At 30.3% G+C, this 18,677-nt stretch overlaps 2 protein-coding genes across 2 annotated transcripts; both read right to left on the minus strand.

Moving 5' to 3' along the window:
- Window positions 1-3,258: 3,258 nt before the first annotated feature.
- Window positions 3,259-4,688, minus strand: LOC129893311 (protein STRICTOSIDINE SYNTHASE-LIKE 10-like). The gene has a single exon (XM_055968823.1). It carries the CDS (start codon window positions 4,530-4,532, stop codon window positions 3,417-3,419), a length of 1,116 nt encoding a protein of 371 aa, XP_055824798.1. The 5' UTR covers window positions 4,533-4,688; the 3' UTR covers window positions 3,259-3,416.
- A 4,369-nt stretch (window positions 4,689-9,057) lies between these two features.
- Window positions 9,058-12,220, minus strand: LOC129893345 (17.7 kDa class II heat shock protein). The gene is made up of 6 exons (XM_055968854.1): window positions 12,006-12,220; window positions 10,461-10,574; window positions 10,119-10,359; window positions 9,856-9,970; window positions 9,402-9,563; window positions 9,058-9,309 (listed from the first exon to the last, which is right to left on the minus strand). The coding sequence occupies exons 1-6, from the start codon at window positions 12,102-12,104 to the stop codon at window positions 9,273-9,275; spliced, it is 768 nt and encodes a 255-aa protein (XP_055824829.1). The 5' UTR covers window positions 12,105-12,220; the 3' UTR covers window positions 9,058-9,272.
- Window positions 12,221-18,677: the final 6,457 nt, after the last annotated feature.

Consider the following 18,677-nt stretch of genomic DNA (forward strand, 5'->3'; position numbering starts at 1 on the left):
TTGCATTTTATAAAGTCATTTTGTATTCTAATTTTTTTCTTATATTACAACCTTATTCATAACACTTTTTTTTGTATTACAGCTTTACACTTTATATTTCAAAATAACTTGTATAAAAAATTCATTTGCATTACAAACTAAATTGTATCCTCAACTAACTTGTATTATAAAATTATTTTTATTATAAATATCTTCTTTGTATCCAAAATTATTTGTATCCCAAATTTACTTGTATTTTAAAATTATTTTCTATTCCAGATTTATTTGTATTATAAATATTTTTTTAATTCGGTCTCAATTTGTATTCTATATTATTTTGTATTACATTCTTAGTTCAATTACATAAGTGTATTCACCACCAAATCATCAAAGTTGTATTCAAATTCAACAACATAAAAATGCATTTCTTTTTGTATTTCGAACTTAATTCACCACCAAAGCATCAAAGTTATATCCAAATTCAAATTTATATAATATACAATTTTGTATTCGAATCTTTGAACATACATATTAACAAGGAATCCCAATTAAAACACATTCAATATACAATTCGAATGATATACCAAAATTGTATTCACAACTTATTCGACATATAAATCTCACAATTTTGTATCAAAATTATTCCTATTTACACAAATAAGTAATGAAATACACAGATTCATTTATGATTTGAAATACAAATTAGATTATATTTGGAGGGGAAATAGAGAGTCATTTCTGGAATAATTTTGGTTTGTATAACAACTGCGATGTCTCTAAACGAGCCTCGTTTTATAAGAGTATGGTGGATGAACGACGATGAACTACTCCAATTTTCTTGTCAGATGAATCAATGTTTTTGAATTTTTTAGAAAAACAAACGAAGGAAATTGATGAATTTCATGAAAGATGAGAGATAATGAGGAATCCAGAGTCCTGTACGTAACAGGAATAATGAGGGAGTAAATTGAGGGAGTTTACCAAATTTAATCCACAATTTACAACAATCAGTTAGGTTGTATTTTTTTTTGTATGCATCACAAAAAAATACAGAATTTAGAGGAATAGCAAATAAAAATATAGCTATGTTTTGCAAATATTGAAAGTATAGCTAAGGAGTCCTATTTAAGGCTTAAAGTTTGCTATTTATAAAAAAAATTCCATACAGATTTTGAAATTTCACGGATCAGGCCGGAATGACCCATTATTTTGTCTCGGGTCAAAAGAAGTCAGTCCAACCTATCGGGCCAGCCCACTTTTATTAAAAGAATATATTTTTAAAAATTTAAATTTAAATTTTACAATATTAACTTAAATATCGACAAGACAAATATTACATGGTATTTACTACTTGTTAATCAAGTCTCAAATTTATAAATAAAATAATCTTAATAATACGTATTAAGTTTGGCTTCAAGTAAAGATTTTGTTGTATGACTTCAATGTCATTATCATTTTATGTAAATATTTTGAATACAACCATACAAGAAAATATTTTTTATATTTGGGTTTGGAACTTTGTAATATCCGGTTTAAGACTTTAAGTTTGGTCTCCTCTTGTTATTTTTAGTAGTCTATTTTACTTGTTACTTATTTTTCTTTAGTCCACGGCCGGCCCAATCCACATTGTTCAAGCTCTACAAACTGGCGGGCTTATCCGAGTTGGACTAAAAAAGTCTATTCTTAAAGGAAAATTTTTACAAATAACAAACTTTATGTCTTAAATAGGATTTCATAGCTATACTTTCAATATTTGCAAAACACAATTATATTTTTATTTGCTATGCCTCCAAATTCTGTATTTTTTTTTGGTGATGCATAAAAAAAAATACAATCTAACTCAATGAATTAAATTTTGAATTATTTTTGGTAACCTCCCTTAATTTACTCCATCATTAATCAGGTTACGCACAAGACTCTTTATTCTTCATTATCACTATCTTTGAGAAATTCAAAAACTCATCAATTCCTTTTTTTTTTCTAAAAAAATCAAAAAACGTTGATACTTCTTGCAAGGAGATTTGAAGCAGTTCATAATCGTTCTTCCAACGTCGCACTTCATAATCGTTCGTTCACAAAAGAAGACTTGTTTGGAGACATAACCTAATTTAAATTCAAAATCATGGTTGAATCTGCTTTTTATACATCATTTTATTTTTGCTATTTATAATAATTTGGAATACATATAATTGTGAGATTTATAAGTCGAATATATATCATTCGAATTGTATAAAGAATGTGTAAAGATTTGAATACAAATATTTACATTATATAAATTTGAATTTAGATATAATTCTGATGCTTTGATGGTGAATTAAGTTCGGAATACAAAAAGAAAAGTATTTTTATGTATTTGAATTTAAATGCAACTTTGATGCTATTGGTGATGAATACACTTATGTAGTTTAACCAAGATATGTAATTCAAAGTAACAATAAAAATACAAATTGAGACTAAACTAAAAAAATGTAATTATAATACAAAGAAATAGTGGATACAAATAATTTTAGAATACAAGTAAATTTGTGATACACATAAATCTTGGATACAAAGAACCTATTTATAATAGAAATAAACTTAGAATACAAGTAAGTTGAGGATACAAATTATTTTTTTAATTCAAAATGCATATAGATTGGAACAAAATACAACCCCAACCTTAAAAAATAGCGAAATTATCTCCAAAAAAAAGATACTTCAGCTCAAATTGATGAATAATTTGGAAAATAAAGATACTTATGAAACTGAGAATTTTTTTTACAAAATAGCACTAAAACTGGAAAAAAAATCTAAAAAAATACACAGTTACCTGTTTCAACGGAATTCTGCTGGAAAATATTTTGAAGGATTTTAAGGTGGAATATGGATAAACATTGAAGAATTAGACTAGAGAGAGAGTGAGGTTGAGATGAGAGTATGTAGGAATATGGAGAGGCATGATTAAAACGAAAGAGAGAGTGTATTTGATTGGGAGTGAAAAAAGGATGTATTTTAGGATTTTAATTAAAATTAAATATTTTGCTATAAAAATAATATGTAGTCTTTTTTTATAATATTTTTAAACGATAGCTATTATACATAAATAAGTTGATAATTTTGTCTAGTTTCATAATTTTCTCATTCTTAAATGACTCTAAAAATCTTAGCTCAACTCTATCAAATTACTGATTGAGCCCGACTGGCCCAACGGGCGAGCCCTAATTGATGGCTCTACATATTTTACATAGTTGAACCCTCATAAGGAAATGTCCATTCTTTCAAAAGAAAAAAATATAACACTTAGCTAAGTAATAACATAGTGAAATCATCATATTAGAAGCTTGAAATTGAGGTAACTTGACTTGGATCTAACTTAAATTACTCATAGGGCGGTCTAAATAGATGATATATTCTTGTAAAAGAAAATCCTTCAGCAGATGGTATATATAACTTAAAACTTATAATCCATAAACTCCCAAAAAAGGCATCATAACAGAACCAAACCATAACTTGCCATGTTTCTCCTGAACTTCACTAATAGACCTCAATGTCTTGCCTTCAACATCTTCTAAAACCTCCAAAACTCGCCCGTCTTCGCTTAGCTTGATTGCAGTAGCGTGTGGTTGTCCTCCGCCCAACACGTTGTCCAGTTGGTGCGTGGTGATCGGGAGCTTCAGCAATGCCTTCCCGAGCTCTAAATCCGAAATACTCAATTGTGCAAATACTGATCTCTTTGCGTGAAGAGCGACCCAAAATTCCCCTTTCGAATTTATTCTGATGTTATCAGGAAATCCCGGCAACTCAGCAAATGTATCATGTTTTCCTTTGAAAGGGCCTTTTAGCCAATACCTAAATATTCTACCAGTAGAAGTTTCAGCTACAAGCACGAAGGACTTGTCTTTGCTCAATGCTACACCATTTGCAAAACCAAGGCCTCTTATTAAAACCTGTACTTTTTGAGTTGATTTAGTGTATTTCATTAGCCTGCCTGTCTTATCTCCGCTTAAAAGAGAGGCGAAAAATTGCCTGCGTTGGTACTTTGTGCTTGTTTCCGTGAAATAAATGACATTGTCATGATCATCAATATCAATGTCATTTGTGAAGACTAGAGGCTTACCTTGGAATTTTTGGACTAATGGTGTAGCTAATCCTCCTTTTGGTCCAACAACTAGGAGCCCGAAATAGGCATCAGCAATGTATAAGTCCCCTGTTTTGGTATCGAATCGTAAGCCCAATGGCCTTCCACATATATGCTCCATTTCAGGAGCAAAAGGCAGGGTACAATTCTTCCTATGAGAAGAGATAACTGCAAAATCAGCCAAATATGATCCTTGCCACTTCAGAATTCGTCCATCGGCAACTCCTGTATAGGGGCCTTCTCCATTTGGATCGAAAGCAATGCTCTCTGGTCCAACTGCTCCTTTCAATTCGATGATTTCGGATTTTGGGAGGAGATTTTGAGAGCCTGGTATAGGAGGTGGTTTCAACACATTTTCGTCATCGAAGGCAAAAATTACTGAGATAATTGTTAGTGCTGTTGTTGCACTGATCAACAATAGATTTGAAGTATTCATGGGGAGTGTTTTTTTGGTGAGATTATGTTCAAGTTTTCTTCTCTTTGCATTTGGCTTGTTTTAGAGTGGACTGACTTTAAACGTGAACTTCAAAGTCATCCGAAAATGACATAAAGAGTGAAAAAACAATCAAGTATATATCAATGGAGGAAAAAATGACTCACTCTATACTATTAATGGCTGAAAATGAACTTTTATAAAATGATACTAAATTACTAACTGGTCAAGAAGGGACGGCAGAAACTTTGGAAAGAAAACCCGGCGTTGATCAAGTCAAAGATTAGTACTATTATTTGGCTACATGGCTGTTTCTGGTGCTAAACAGAGAAATTAGAGATAAGGCAAGGCAATGTTGCTTGGACTCTTCAAAAATATCGATGGATGGTCAGATACGTGTCGGATACTTGAAAAGTAATGCATTTTTGGAGAGTCCAAATAATATAGAGACAGGATCATATGTGAGCTCTTTTGCTAAATGTAGGGGATTAATTATTTGACCCCCAACTATTAACGGAGACGAAAGTTGGATCATTTCACATAGTTCAGATATAAATTTGGACCATTTCCCCATATAAAACTTAAAGATTCTTTGATTACCTGGGTCGTAACTAAATCATACAAATACCAAAAGCATCATGGAATGAAGTTTATGTATATACTGTGTTAGCGAAAACGTGAAAATATAAATAACAAGGAAGAACAACAATATTTAACGTGGTTCAAATTAGAATGATCCTACGTCCATCAGAGAACAACTGTCTTTATATTAACAAAAAAAATAGAAAGATACCAAATACAACTAAGAGAATTATTCTATCAATTCTTTACTCTTCTAATGTATTTTGCAAATACCTTAGAATATGAGAAGATAAGAGAGAAATGTTTTTGAGGTATTTCAAATGAATCAAAAGCTACCTATTTATAGAAATAAATTCTTGCTCTTGATGTCATCCAGATTTTGTCAAGATGTCAAAGTTTACCAAACTTTCACCTACCAAGTTTACCTAACTTTCACCTACCAAGTTTAAGACTATCTAGAATCTTTTAACAAATCTCCACCTTGGCAAGATTCTCCATTTTCAACTTTCTTTTAGCAACTTTTGATTGTATCTTCAACCTCAACTCTTTTAATCACCACCATCGTTTGCGTTCTGAGCATGCGTATGAACAACTGCGGTCAAAATTTCTAAGCTTACTGGGCAATTCCATTGTAAGAAACAAGAAGAATCAAACATTTATTTAACATACTAGCTCCACCTAGTAGTTGTTCTCCCAGAGTTTGCATTAGTTGATGCATACTCCCGCCAAGTCCTTGCAGGGTGCAAACTTGGCAAGTGGGACTATCTTGGTCATCATGTCTACAACATTATCGTCTGTGATAACCTTATCGACCTTGATAGCTCCTTCTTCAATGACATCTCGAATGAAATAAAATCTGACATCAATATGTTTGGTGCGCTCATGAAATCTTTGATTTTAATCAAATGAATAGCACTTTGATTATCACATCTTGGAGTTGATTCCAGTTGAACCAAACTCAATTCTGCTACCAAACCTTTCCACCAGATAGCTTCTTTCACTACCTCTGTTGCTGCCATATATTCTGCCTCTGTTGTTGACCCATGTCTCATTTTTGTGAAGAGACTCTATCTCTTCCATCATGTCTAACCGCCATTATGCAGCATCTTTGCAAGAAGTTGCTTCAATATATGAAGAGGGCTCGAGGTATTTAATCTCTTCTTCTGCAGCTACGAACGCGTATGCAATCATATTTGCTTGCTCTATAAGACGTTCTGATTTTCGTATTTGTCCTTTGTCCCTTCCCTTTGCAATTGTGTATGGTTCATTAACAGCATATTCATCAAGTTCTATATCTTTTGACTCATCAACTTGAGTTTATTGACCCTTTTTCTTGGTATGCTCCACTGGTAGCTCCACCTGCTCGTTGTTCTTGTTTATTGATAACTCTACATAAACTTTACGGGATCAAGTATAGAGGATTCATCAAAGGTAACATCTCTACTAACTACAAATTTGAGTAAAGATAAAAACCTAAGTTTGTACCCTTTTACTCCATCTACATGCCCTACGAATATAGCTTTTTTAGCCCTTGGTTCAAGTTTTCCTTCATTAACATGATAATAAGCTGGACACGCAAATATTCATAGGTATGAATAATTAGAGGGTTCACGTGATCATACATCATTCGGAGTCTTAAAGTCAATCGTTGATGCTGGAGATTGATTAAAAATATAAGAAGCAGTGTGAATTGCTTCAGCCCAAAATACTTTGGACATTTTGGCTTGTAAAAGCATACAACAAGCCTTCTTAAGAAGAGTTCTTTTCATTCTCTCGGCAACTTCATTTTGTTGTGGTGTGTGCTTGACCATCTTATCTCTTGTGATCCCATGAATCTTTCAAAAATTATTGAACTCTTCACTGCAAAACTCCAAGCCATTATCTGTGCGAAGATACTTGATTTTTCTCTCCATTTGATTCTCAATCGAATTCTTCCATTCTTTAAATGCTTCAAAAGCACCACTTTTTGCCTTCAAGAAACACAACCAAATCTTTCATGAAAAATCATCAATGAATGTGAGAAGATTCCTCTTTCCTTCCTTCGATGGAAATTGAGAGGGACCCCATAAATCTGAATGGATGTAGTCTAGCACTCCTCCCGTCTTGTGCTTGCCAGTGCTGAAACTAACCTTCTTCTGCTTCCCTAGGACACAATGCTCACAAAATTCAAGTGTGCTGATTTTCTCAATGTTCAAAAGGTTGCGTTTGCTTAACATCTCCAGTCGTCGTGCGCTCATATAGCCCAGTCTCACGTGCCATAATATTTCCTTGTCATCATTAGATAACTACTACACTGTAGATGCATTAACAGAGCCAACAATGGTGCTTCCTGCTAGTGTGTAGAGGCCATCCTCCAGCTTGGCCTTCAGCATGACTAAAGAACCTTTAGCCACCTCTATTGTACCTCCCTCGCTCATGTACTTGTAGCCTTGATTATCTAGAGTATCCAGGTATATCAAATTCTTCTTCAGATCAGGAACACGATGGACTTCTGTAATAGTCCACATGATTCCATCATGGAAGCAAACCCGAATTGAACCAATGCCAACTATTTTACAAGTTGCATTATTGCCCATTACTACAGTTCTTCCACTTTTCTCATAGTTGTTGAACCAATCTCTTCAAAATGTCATATGCAGAGTACAACTAGAGTCTAACACCCATTTGTTATCATAAACTCCACTATTGCATAATGTTGTTAGTACATATTCATCATCAGAATTATGTACCAGCTTAACAATGGATGCACTTGTTTTTTCTTTAGACTTTGACATAGGACAATCTCGTTCAAAGTGTCCCTTCTTGTGACAGCCCCAACACTCCACATTCTTCTTGTTCACACGATATTTTAATCTATTCTTTGACTTGCTCCTTCCCTGTTGGCTAGTACGACCTCTTACAAAGAGCCCACTAGCTTCATTATCTTTGTCTCCTTCAAAATACCTCCGCACATCACAAAAGTTAAGTGTTTGCCGCACTTGCTCAAGAGTGATAGGCGTCTTGCTATACATCATTGAATTCTCAATATCACGATATTTTGAAGTCAATGAAAATAGCAAAGCACATGCAAACGTCTCCTCATCCTTCTTAATTCCGACAATCTATAAGTCCATCACAAGTTTATTGAATGCATCTAGATGGTCTTGCAATAACGTACCTGACTCCATCTTAAATGTGTGATGACACCGTTATAACAACATCCTTGTTGCAACCGATCGATTCTGATAAAACTCTTCCAACCTATCCCATAACTATTTGGTCGTCTCCTCGGTACTTGTACTCAATTCACAGAGCATGTTAGGTGCATCGGGGTACTTTCCGTCAATAGCGTGGATTAAACCTTCTCTCTGCAATATCGCCATCATCTGGATTGAGCCTTCCTTTCGCAATATCGCCATCATCTGGATTTTCCAGATATTGAAGTTGTTGCGCCCACTAAATCTATCAATTTCAAACTTCATGAAACTCATTATTTACTTGTTCTTCCTCTTTTACTACAAAGTATTTGAAAATACAGAAAATCAAAGTAATTCTTTTCTGATGTACAAATTCAGACTTGTTGCAACCACAAAGCATACTCAGACAGAACCTTAGCTCTGATACCAATTGTTAGCGAAAATGTGAAAATATAAAGAACAATAATATTTAACGTGGTTCGGATCAGAAAGCCCTTATATTAACAAATAAAGGGGAGAGATCCAAATACAACTAAGAGAATTGCTCTATTAATTCTCTACTCTTCTAATATTTTTTGCAAATGCCTTAGAATATGAGAAGACAAGAGAGAAATATTTTTAAGGTGTGTTTCAAATGAATCAAGAGCTACCTATTTATAGGAATAGATTCTTGCTCTTGATGTCATCCATGACATCACATTTTGTCAAGATGTCAAAGTTTACCAAACTTTCACTTAACTTTCCCCTACCAAATTTAAGACTATCTAGGATATTGTCAATTTTAACATACTGATATATGGCTACTAAAGTAGCATTACAATTTACAAGTATAGCTCATAATCAATGGCAATTTATACTGGTGTCCAAGTAAATAGCGTGCAAGTACTTATACATGGTACATGTTGTATTGTAACTCCTGTTGCTTAACCTACTTCGAGTATATATTTTATAAGTAAATATCTGTCATGATTGGTTGCCATGTTTCTCAAAGTTTTGGAATTGTAATCTGTAGAAGTCCATCCCTGCATTATTTTACACTCGTGAAATTTCAGAAGTTTATATGTAATAGAGCGTTGTTCTTGACTAAAAACGATTACAAGGATTGAGAACTTACACAAACTCAGCTGAGACGCGATCTTTATTAGCATTACTTGGAAGAGGCCAGAAAACTCGGTATGGTCCCTGAACAATCTCCTTTTTGTGATAGGCTGATACCAAGCCATTCAAGTATGCTGACACTTTACACTGAGTTCTACGATTTCCAGAAACTATTAAGCTGTCAAGGACATAACACTCGTCTATTAGACCAATGCAAATTGAATTCATCATTGCAGAAGATGGAACTTTATAACGCATGTTGATCTCTCATATTTCTAAGGTTGATTTCTCATATGGTCACTCAACTAATAATTATTATCTCTGAAAGTCATCATTTTTCTTGATTCCAATTTTCTTCAACAAAGCTATTAGTTGAGTGACTATGAGAAATCAACCCCCTATTTCTAAGATGTCCTTTTTAAGTCGTCATAGTGAAACAAAAGACTAATGGATAGTTGTAATTTATTTACCTTTTGTCACTGACTTCTACCTTTATATCACTTATATTGACACCGGGAAGTTCTATAGATACGACGTACATGCTTCCAGATTCTGCAACATCCATCTTAGGAGACCATTCACTTCCTATATTAGCAAAAACAAAAGCAACTTTTCAACACTCTGAAGAGGCTGCACCTCTCAATTACCCGAACAAATGTCACTACTGCAATACATTATTAATTCCAGCAACAACAAAAAACGCCAAACAAAGCAAAGCATCATTGTTATTTACCATTAGATTGAAGTCCATTTCGTCGTTCTTTCAATTGGAAATGCGATGCTTCGTTAGTCCTTGTACGTGGCCTGGCAAATTTAGGAGCTTCTTTGGCAATTTCATTGTATTTGAAATCTTGTGCAGTATACTGAATTTTTTTATTGGCAGGTCTAGAAAACATTGGTCCTTCAGAAGCACTTGTACTCTTTTTTGCACAATCGTTAGCCTTGAAAGGCGAGGCAGATTCAGTACAGCTTCCCTGCCCGAAAGCAAGAAAATGAAAAAAGATAACGCTGCAGAACGAATAGCACAAACTCATTGAAACTAAAGTAATGGAAATTCTATTACTAATCCACATACCTGTTCACTTGAATTGAGCCTCATGAAACAAGCTTGAGAACTGGAACTTTGTCGTGCATAGTACATTCTGTTATCGTACCTCGGAATAGCAGAATTCAAGCTACTGCTACAGCTCTAGACATTAAAGCAAGTGAAAAGCCAAATATTATATAAGCAAATGAACACATCAATAGAGAAAGAACAGTAAGAGTTATTTAATAGATTACAAGTTAAGTTTAATTACATTCCGTTTCCTAATAAGATGAAAAGTCTAAAATTAATTTGCCAAAAAATGAAGAAAGAAGTTATAATTGACATTATGATGTTGTGTGTTTGTCCGGACTTTCCTAGCATAATTGGTTTTTCCTTTTCCTAAAATAAAAACACAAAGTCTCTATATTTAGCTAGTCTTTTTTCTTGTAGGAAAATGTTTATGACTCTATAAATAGAGATTCATTCCTTCTAACTTGGTGACATTTACAATGTAGTCCTAGGGGCTTAGAGACTTTTGTGGAGGGGGAGAAACGATGAGACACAAGTGTTAGGCTAACACTTGTGTGAACCTCCTTTTATATTTGAGTGAATTGTGTGAGGTGAGTGTTTGATTTGAATAGTGGAGATCGGATTCGGAGGTCAGCAGGATCTAATTTCAGGTCCCGAATAGCAGCTGGGTTTGGGTGGTTTCTTTCTATTTACTTATGTTGGTGTAGCTATTGTTTGTTCATGTTTGGCAATTGTTCTGTAGTCATTTAGAAAAATATTCGTAACCCTCTTATTGTTCTAGCAGAGCAATTTGGATCTCGGCGATCCCGTGATTGTTACCTTCGATTTGAAGGGTTTTTCACGTTAAATTTGGTGTTCTTTATTTTCTCTATTCTTGGGTTTACGTCTTTCCGTCATAACACTGATTTCTTACTTAGATTTTTTATTTTGAATTTGGATATGCTAAATGTAGGGGCGAATCTAAAATTTCAAGTTTATGAATTCTTATAGCGACCTCAAGTTAATACTACACTAATATCAAGGTTTGCAATCAAATATTTATATATATTTAATAAATTTCTTAATATATACCAACCCTCTAAATCCGCCTTGATCAAATGCACCAATACCTTCACTTTTCAGCCACCATGCCTCAAACAACATTGATTGACGATGGACCACATATTTCAGATACCCAACACCAAATAAATTAAGAATTAGGATGAGTCTGACTCTTATACTATGCTAAAACAATGAATATCGAGGATAACTCAATCCCCAAAACTAGAATACGATGATATAAATGTCCAAGACCATATGACTAATCCAATTGCCCATCCCACAAACGGTGTCAAGACTACTAACAAAAAACTAAAATTAACGAAGGCTGCTGAATTGATCAAAGGACAGAGTTACTATTAAAAAGAAACAGGGAAAATGACTCAAGGCTGCCGTTTAACAAACTTGAAAAATTGAGTTTTTGTAGTTATGATTTTTGGATTTCATGTTCAAACATATATTTGAATTCAAAATCTACAATCAAACGCTAGCTCAGAAAACAGAGTAATAGAAGAAAGAGATTACCATAGGAAAGAGATGAGTAGCGGAGGCGGAAATATCATCATGTGCAGCTAAATGGGCAGCAATCATGTTAACTCTTCGTCGCACAACTTGACTCTCCATTTTCTCCAAACAGAGTGAATACAGAAAGTGAGTTTCTATGTGAATAGATACAAATGCTCTTTGAGCAAAGGTGAGATTTAAAATAAAAGGATTAGGATATGGTGATGAGTGATGACAATATGTGCAGATATTTTTTCTTAACTGTGAACTGTGAAGTGAACTTTTTTTTTTTGGGTGGAAAGGATCTTTCATTCTACAAATATCAGCACTCAAATTAGATAATATTTGGCATCTCTTTCCTTTCCTTCCTTTTTAATCATCATATTGTAATTTGTTTTTGAGATTTTTTCAAAGATAAATTAGATTATATCAATTTGATATTTTAAAATAAAAAAATTAAATTTAAAAATTATATAAAAAATATTATAAATTATAATTTTTTCCATCTCAATATAATAGAAAAATATATTTTAAAATATTAGTCACACTTCATATTGTTTGACTCTCAAAAAGAAACGGAAGGAGTATTAATTTATGTAATACATGTTTTTTAATTTGTTCTAAAAAATGATATATTTTTAGATATGAAAATAATCACAATTAAAAAATTATTATTTACCCATTGAAAATTCCGAATTTTTTTTATTGAATCCATAAGAAAAGGTAAAATAATATTATTTTCAAAATTATTTTTAATTTTTTTTTATAGGCATACCAAGATCCGATCATTTTTGTATGATTTCACTTACACTGCTCTTTTCAATGGATTTCAAAGATAAAAATTCTTTATTGATTAGCCCATAAACTGACCTAGGTAAATCCATGAACTCCCTTGGATTATTCATTTTGACTAAACATATGAACCATGAATATATATATATATATATATATATATATATAATAGGAAAGGTAAAAACACCTACATGTTAGCACCATAAAAATCAGACTTCTATACATTATTAAAATTAATTTAAAATGTAAAACTCTAAAAAAACTGCAAACACTAAATAAAATAAAAGAAATTTTAGAGGGTAGTTATTATTTTTAAAATTCAAAATCCAAATATATTGCAACACGTTATTTTTTGGAGGATTTTAAGGAGAGGATATGATTACTATAAAATGGTAATCACGTTTTTTACCTCATTTAAATAACAACTATTAGGTCAGTTTTTTCTCATATTTTAACCAGTAGATTAAATAATTTATCTCTTATTGTGATAATTTATATTTATCTATATTCTATATATAATAGGAGAAATAAAAATACCTATGTGTCTATTTATTATCTATTTATTTGGTTTTTTAAAAAAACAAAGTGGTTACTATCAAGATACAACATAAAAACAGATTTTTTATATAATTAAAATTAATTACATGTATAATAGGATTAAATAATAAATTACTATTTTATTTTTAAAATGATTTAAAAGCAATTTTTAACAATATCTATATTTATATCTATATATTATTAAAAAGATAGGATAAAGTCACCACATTCACCCCATTTTCCAAGGAAGAGAAAACGACAGTAAATATATAAATAAATTAGGTTAGGTAATAATTACTCTTTTTGAATTTAAAAAATATTAAATATCTATATTATTTAAAAATAACATACATACGATTGAAATAACTCTCCATTTATACATGATGGATTCCTAAAACCGTGCCGTCATGATTCAAGGCACGTTTAAAACTTTAATTTTTCTTTTTTGAAATTTATCAAATTTTTATATTAACTATTTCAACTTAAAAACAAATTTTAATTAAATTAACGATAAATATTGAGTCCTAGGACCATGCAGTCGTATTTCAATTCAGGACTCTCTCTGTTTCGATGTTATCATTTAAATAATGTATTTAAATTTTAAAATTAAAAGATGAATTACACCAAAATATAGATGTGAAGAATCAATTAGAGGCGAGTGATCTTTATCTTCGGTACCCTGTATATAAACTATATAACAATTTTTTATTTGAGATTTTAACACACTGTTGTGGTTTTGCTTCACTGTTTTTTTCTTCTATAGGAGATTTTGAAGATGTCTTGCTTGTGCAGCCATTTAAGTTTTGATATTGAGGTTTTCTTCCATCGTGATTCTTAGAGCTCCTCTCGAGGCTAACTGAAAAATCTGATCAATCATTATGTCATGACTGTGCAATCGTTACTAGAGAAGGTAAATTTCCTTGAGAGAATAATTGAATCCATTAATTTACTTATCATTTAGTGAATGTGTGTTCTAATATATCTTTTAATATATATGTATAAGTCTAATACTATAATTTTTTCTGTGAGGTATGTCATTATCAAAGAATTGAGTAACATGGGTTGAAGAAAAGACAGATAAAGTGATACCCAAGTCATCTTTCAGTATAGTGCGAAAAGACATGTACAAGCAATTGCATAAAAAATATTTCTCTTTATCTTTTTTTTAAAAAAAGACACAACACAACACAACAATCAAATATCAAGATTTAAATATAAAAATTTATTGCAGAGAGAGACAACTCAAGAAAATATGAATGATGAACTACTGGTAAATGTAATGCTTAAGTGTTAAATCATCATTTATTTCAATTGATTTTTTTCTTAACCTTCAACAATTTTGTGTAGGAAATGCCAACCAACACCATTTTGGTGGAGATCCACTTTTGAAAAAAATATGAATAGTGAAGGAAATAGTTGATAATGTTACTGTTAGAAAAGTAAAAAGTTTAATTTTATTGCACGTCCAGATATTTTTTAGAGGTGGCTTTTGTTAGATAATATCCGTATTAAAATATATCTTTCTTATATTTGAGTTTTCTTTGTTCTCACTTTTTCCAAATTCCTTTCCTAACAATACTGCAAATTTAATTTTGAGTAATGAGTATTGCAACATTATTCTATATCTACACATTTACGTTTTTAAACACTAGACTTTAATCTATATACCTTATGAAACTGATAACATGATTAAATGTTAGTATTGTTTGCAGGATATGCATAAATTTGTCTTTTTATTTGTTTCATTGAGGACTTGAAATAATATGATCAAGTAATTCGACGCAGATTTCGAAATTCCTAACCCACCAACTCATGATGTACATAAACTATGAAACACATGTACAATTCACGACTTTTAACCATTATTTTCTACTTTTAAATCAAATGAAACATAACTACAGTAAAACATCTATAAATGCATATGTTTGAGATCGAAAAAAAATATTTATTTATTGAGATTATTAATTTATTGATAAATATATAAAATATTTATTTATTGATAAATAAATATTTATTATTTTAGAGAGTATTTTGCAGTATGTGTCATAAGAAAAAAAACATTTGAATTAAAAATTTCAAAAGTTTAAATCTAGGAAACTATATTTGAATTAATTGCAGTATGCAATCTGTAATGAATAATGATGATGAGAATGATCCTAAACAAGATGATATTAGCATTGTCCCACATGTATCGTCAAAGGAGGCATTTCAAGCAATGACTACATTGTCAAACTATTTGGTACAACATGAACAAAATATTCCAAAAATTGTGTTCGCTCTTCAAAAAGTTAAGGCTGAGATTAATTTTAGTTTTGGTGGGAAGAAAAAACAATCAACTATAGAATCATATTTTAAAAAGAAATAGTTATTGGTCTAGTATTATTGACTGATTAAAATATATATATAAATTTTTGATGTATTCTAGTAATTATTACTTTATATTTAGGGTAGAAGGCTAGTACATAGTCTCGTTATTCTTCCGTATTAGTAGACGCATTAGCGCACTATAATTTCTTGTGCTCTGACTTCTGTTATAATCTGTCTGTTTTCTTTATTTGCGTTATTCGTTATTTGCTTCTCATATTGCTTTGAACATCTTAGCCTTATCTGACTTCTTTTTATGCTTCTAATGAGCCGAGGGTCTCCCGAAAACAGCCGTCCTACCTTGGTAGGAGTAAGGTCTGCGTACACTTTACCCTCTCCATATCTAACGTTGTGGATTTCACTAGGCTGTTGTTGTATTTTTTTATGGGTTTTAATACTTTATTTTTAATTATTATCTAATGCATTTAGCGAGAATATTACTTTAATATAACTGGCCTAAGTCTGGACCGGAGAAAAATATTTATCTAGCGAGATTATTACTTTATCGAATATTACTTTATTGAGGTTTTACTGTTTGTACTTTGAAGGTCTTTTGTAATTATTATTATTCACTTAATAGTTCGCTAATTGATTTGTAAATAGAAATTTTTGTATCTTTTGATTTGAATTTTTTTTACAGCTATGCAAATGGCTGGAGATGGGAATTTTAATGTTTTCTCAATAGAACAAAAGCATTAGTGAATGACTGAAGATTCAAAATTTCATATTTCATAAAACATAACAATGGTATTTAATTAGTAGTCAATGTAGGAAAATTGAATTTAAATTAAAACATAAAAATAATTAGATTAATTAATTAAATTAAAATAATAAGTACAAAAAATTAATATTGAATATTTAAAATTTCATATTTCATAAAACCTAACAATGGTATTTAATTCGTAGTCAATGTAGTAAAATTGAATTTAAATTAAAACATAAAATATAATTAGATTAATTAAATTAAATTAAAATATTAAGAACATATATAAGTTAAAACATAAAGTATATATTTATATTAATTTTAAATAAAAGAAATAAAAGAATAAGAGAGAAACAAAAAAGGAAACAAAATAACTAAATAAAATTACATACATACCTTGACCCCCATATCCCCACTAACTCACAAATACACACATGCAAGATTTTAATATTTATAGAATAAACTTAAATTTCAGATAATCAAAAAATAAGTAAATAGAAAATATTTTACAATTCTAAATCCTACGAACAGTTTCAAAAAGAAGTAACACACGTTTTTCAAAATTTAAGATCCTATATTTTTGAAGCTGTATTTCCACAAAATATGCCTAATAGATAAACTAGCATTTTTAAATTTATTTGTTTACATCTATTTAAATTTTAAATTATTGTTAATTGTTTTTCAATTTATATTAAAAAAAACTACCAAATAATCTACAAAAAATTGATAGTTATAGGACAAACCTTCGAAAGATTTATATTTTATAAAAATAGAAGTTTTTATAGAAAAATTGATGGCTAAAATTGTTGTAGCATTCACATATTTTCTTATTTCTTTTAAACAATCTTAAGAGAGATTATTTAATTAGTTTTCTAATCTACGAAAAAAATTAAAAAAATTTATCGTGTTTTTACGATCATACATGTCTGTAAATGTATGTTTCAACTGCTATTGGACTTTGAAGATCTTATCATGTTCTTTTGAATCTCAATTCACCAATTATATTTTAAGATTGTGACACTTTATTAAAAAGAGAAAACTCACACAATAAACTATTTAAAAAATTGAAACAATGTAAGAAAAATAAGATTTGGAGTCTTTGAAATATTTTTTAAATGTAAGAAAAATAAGATTTTGAGTCTTTGAAAGATTTTTTTAAAAAAATCTGAAACAAAAAAATTACATAAAAAATAATTTAAATAAATGGACATTTCTCCAACAATAAAGGGACGAAAAAATTTAAATTAATTCATTTCAAACAAACAAGATAAAAAGAAATATCCACAACCGTACAAAAATACCACATAATTATATTATTATTTTTAAATATCATGTAATTGATGTATGATTATTAGAAAAATTAAAATTTAAAAATTTGAATAACATATCTACAATTTGATATTCAAGTGATTAAAACTTCTTAGTTTTACGTTTTGCATTATCATAATCATAGGACTTTTTTTAATTACATTTTATTTTAATCTAACAATTAAATTTTCTTATATCTTTATTATTCTAACAAGAAGATAATATGAATTGTGTAAGAGTATTTATGATTTTAAATAATTTTAAAAAATATAAATGAAATAATGCCAAAAATTGTTATTATCAAATTTAGACTATAAATTAAGCTTATATATTGATTTATTTTCATAAGTATTTTATTATAACATGTCAAGGTGCTAAATGCTAACATTCTCTAAGAAAAATATTTTTTTTAATTAAAAAATGCTAACATTCTCTAATGTAAATTTTACAATATCATTTTATAATAGGTTGAATTTTTAAGTGGTCAATAAATTAGTATTTAAAATTGCATTTTCAACTGATAATTCAATCAATCCTTATATATTGATTCAAATTGGATATCACACAAATTAATCGGGACTATTTGTAATATTCTTTGGTTCAGTCAAACTTATTTGAGGTTCTTATAATAAGACATGTAACAAGTGAAAAATATGCTTGAAGACCAACTTAACACACGTGGCATACTCTACTGCCATAATAATAAAATAACAAGTTGTAAGAAAAAGAAAAAGAAAAAGAAAACAAAGTAGATAATACTGTTATTAATTAACTAAATTAGAAGGAGTAACGATCAAGAAAAATATAATCACATGATGACAAAAAGTTGATCAAATAATAACATTGACCCAATTTTTTTATTACGTTACGTCATTAATTACGATAATGAAGTTGTTCAACATGAAATAGTTTAGCTTTTTGCTACATGGAGAATTTTATGTGCATTTTAATTTGAGAAAAAAACACTTGTATCCCCCCAAAAAATTACT

This window comes from Solanum dulcamara, chromosome 6 (assembly GCF_947179165.1).
Source record: "Solanum dulcamara chromosome 6, daSolDulc1.2, whole genome shotgun sequence".
In the NCBI taxonomy this organism is placed as follows: domain Eukaryota; kingdom Viridiplantae; phylum Streptophyta; class Magnoliopsida; order Solanales; family Solanaceae; genus Solanum; species Solanum dulcamara.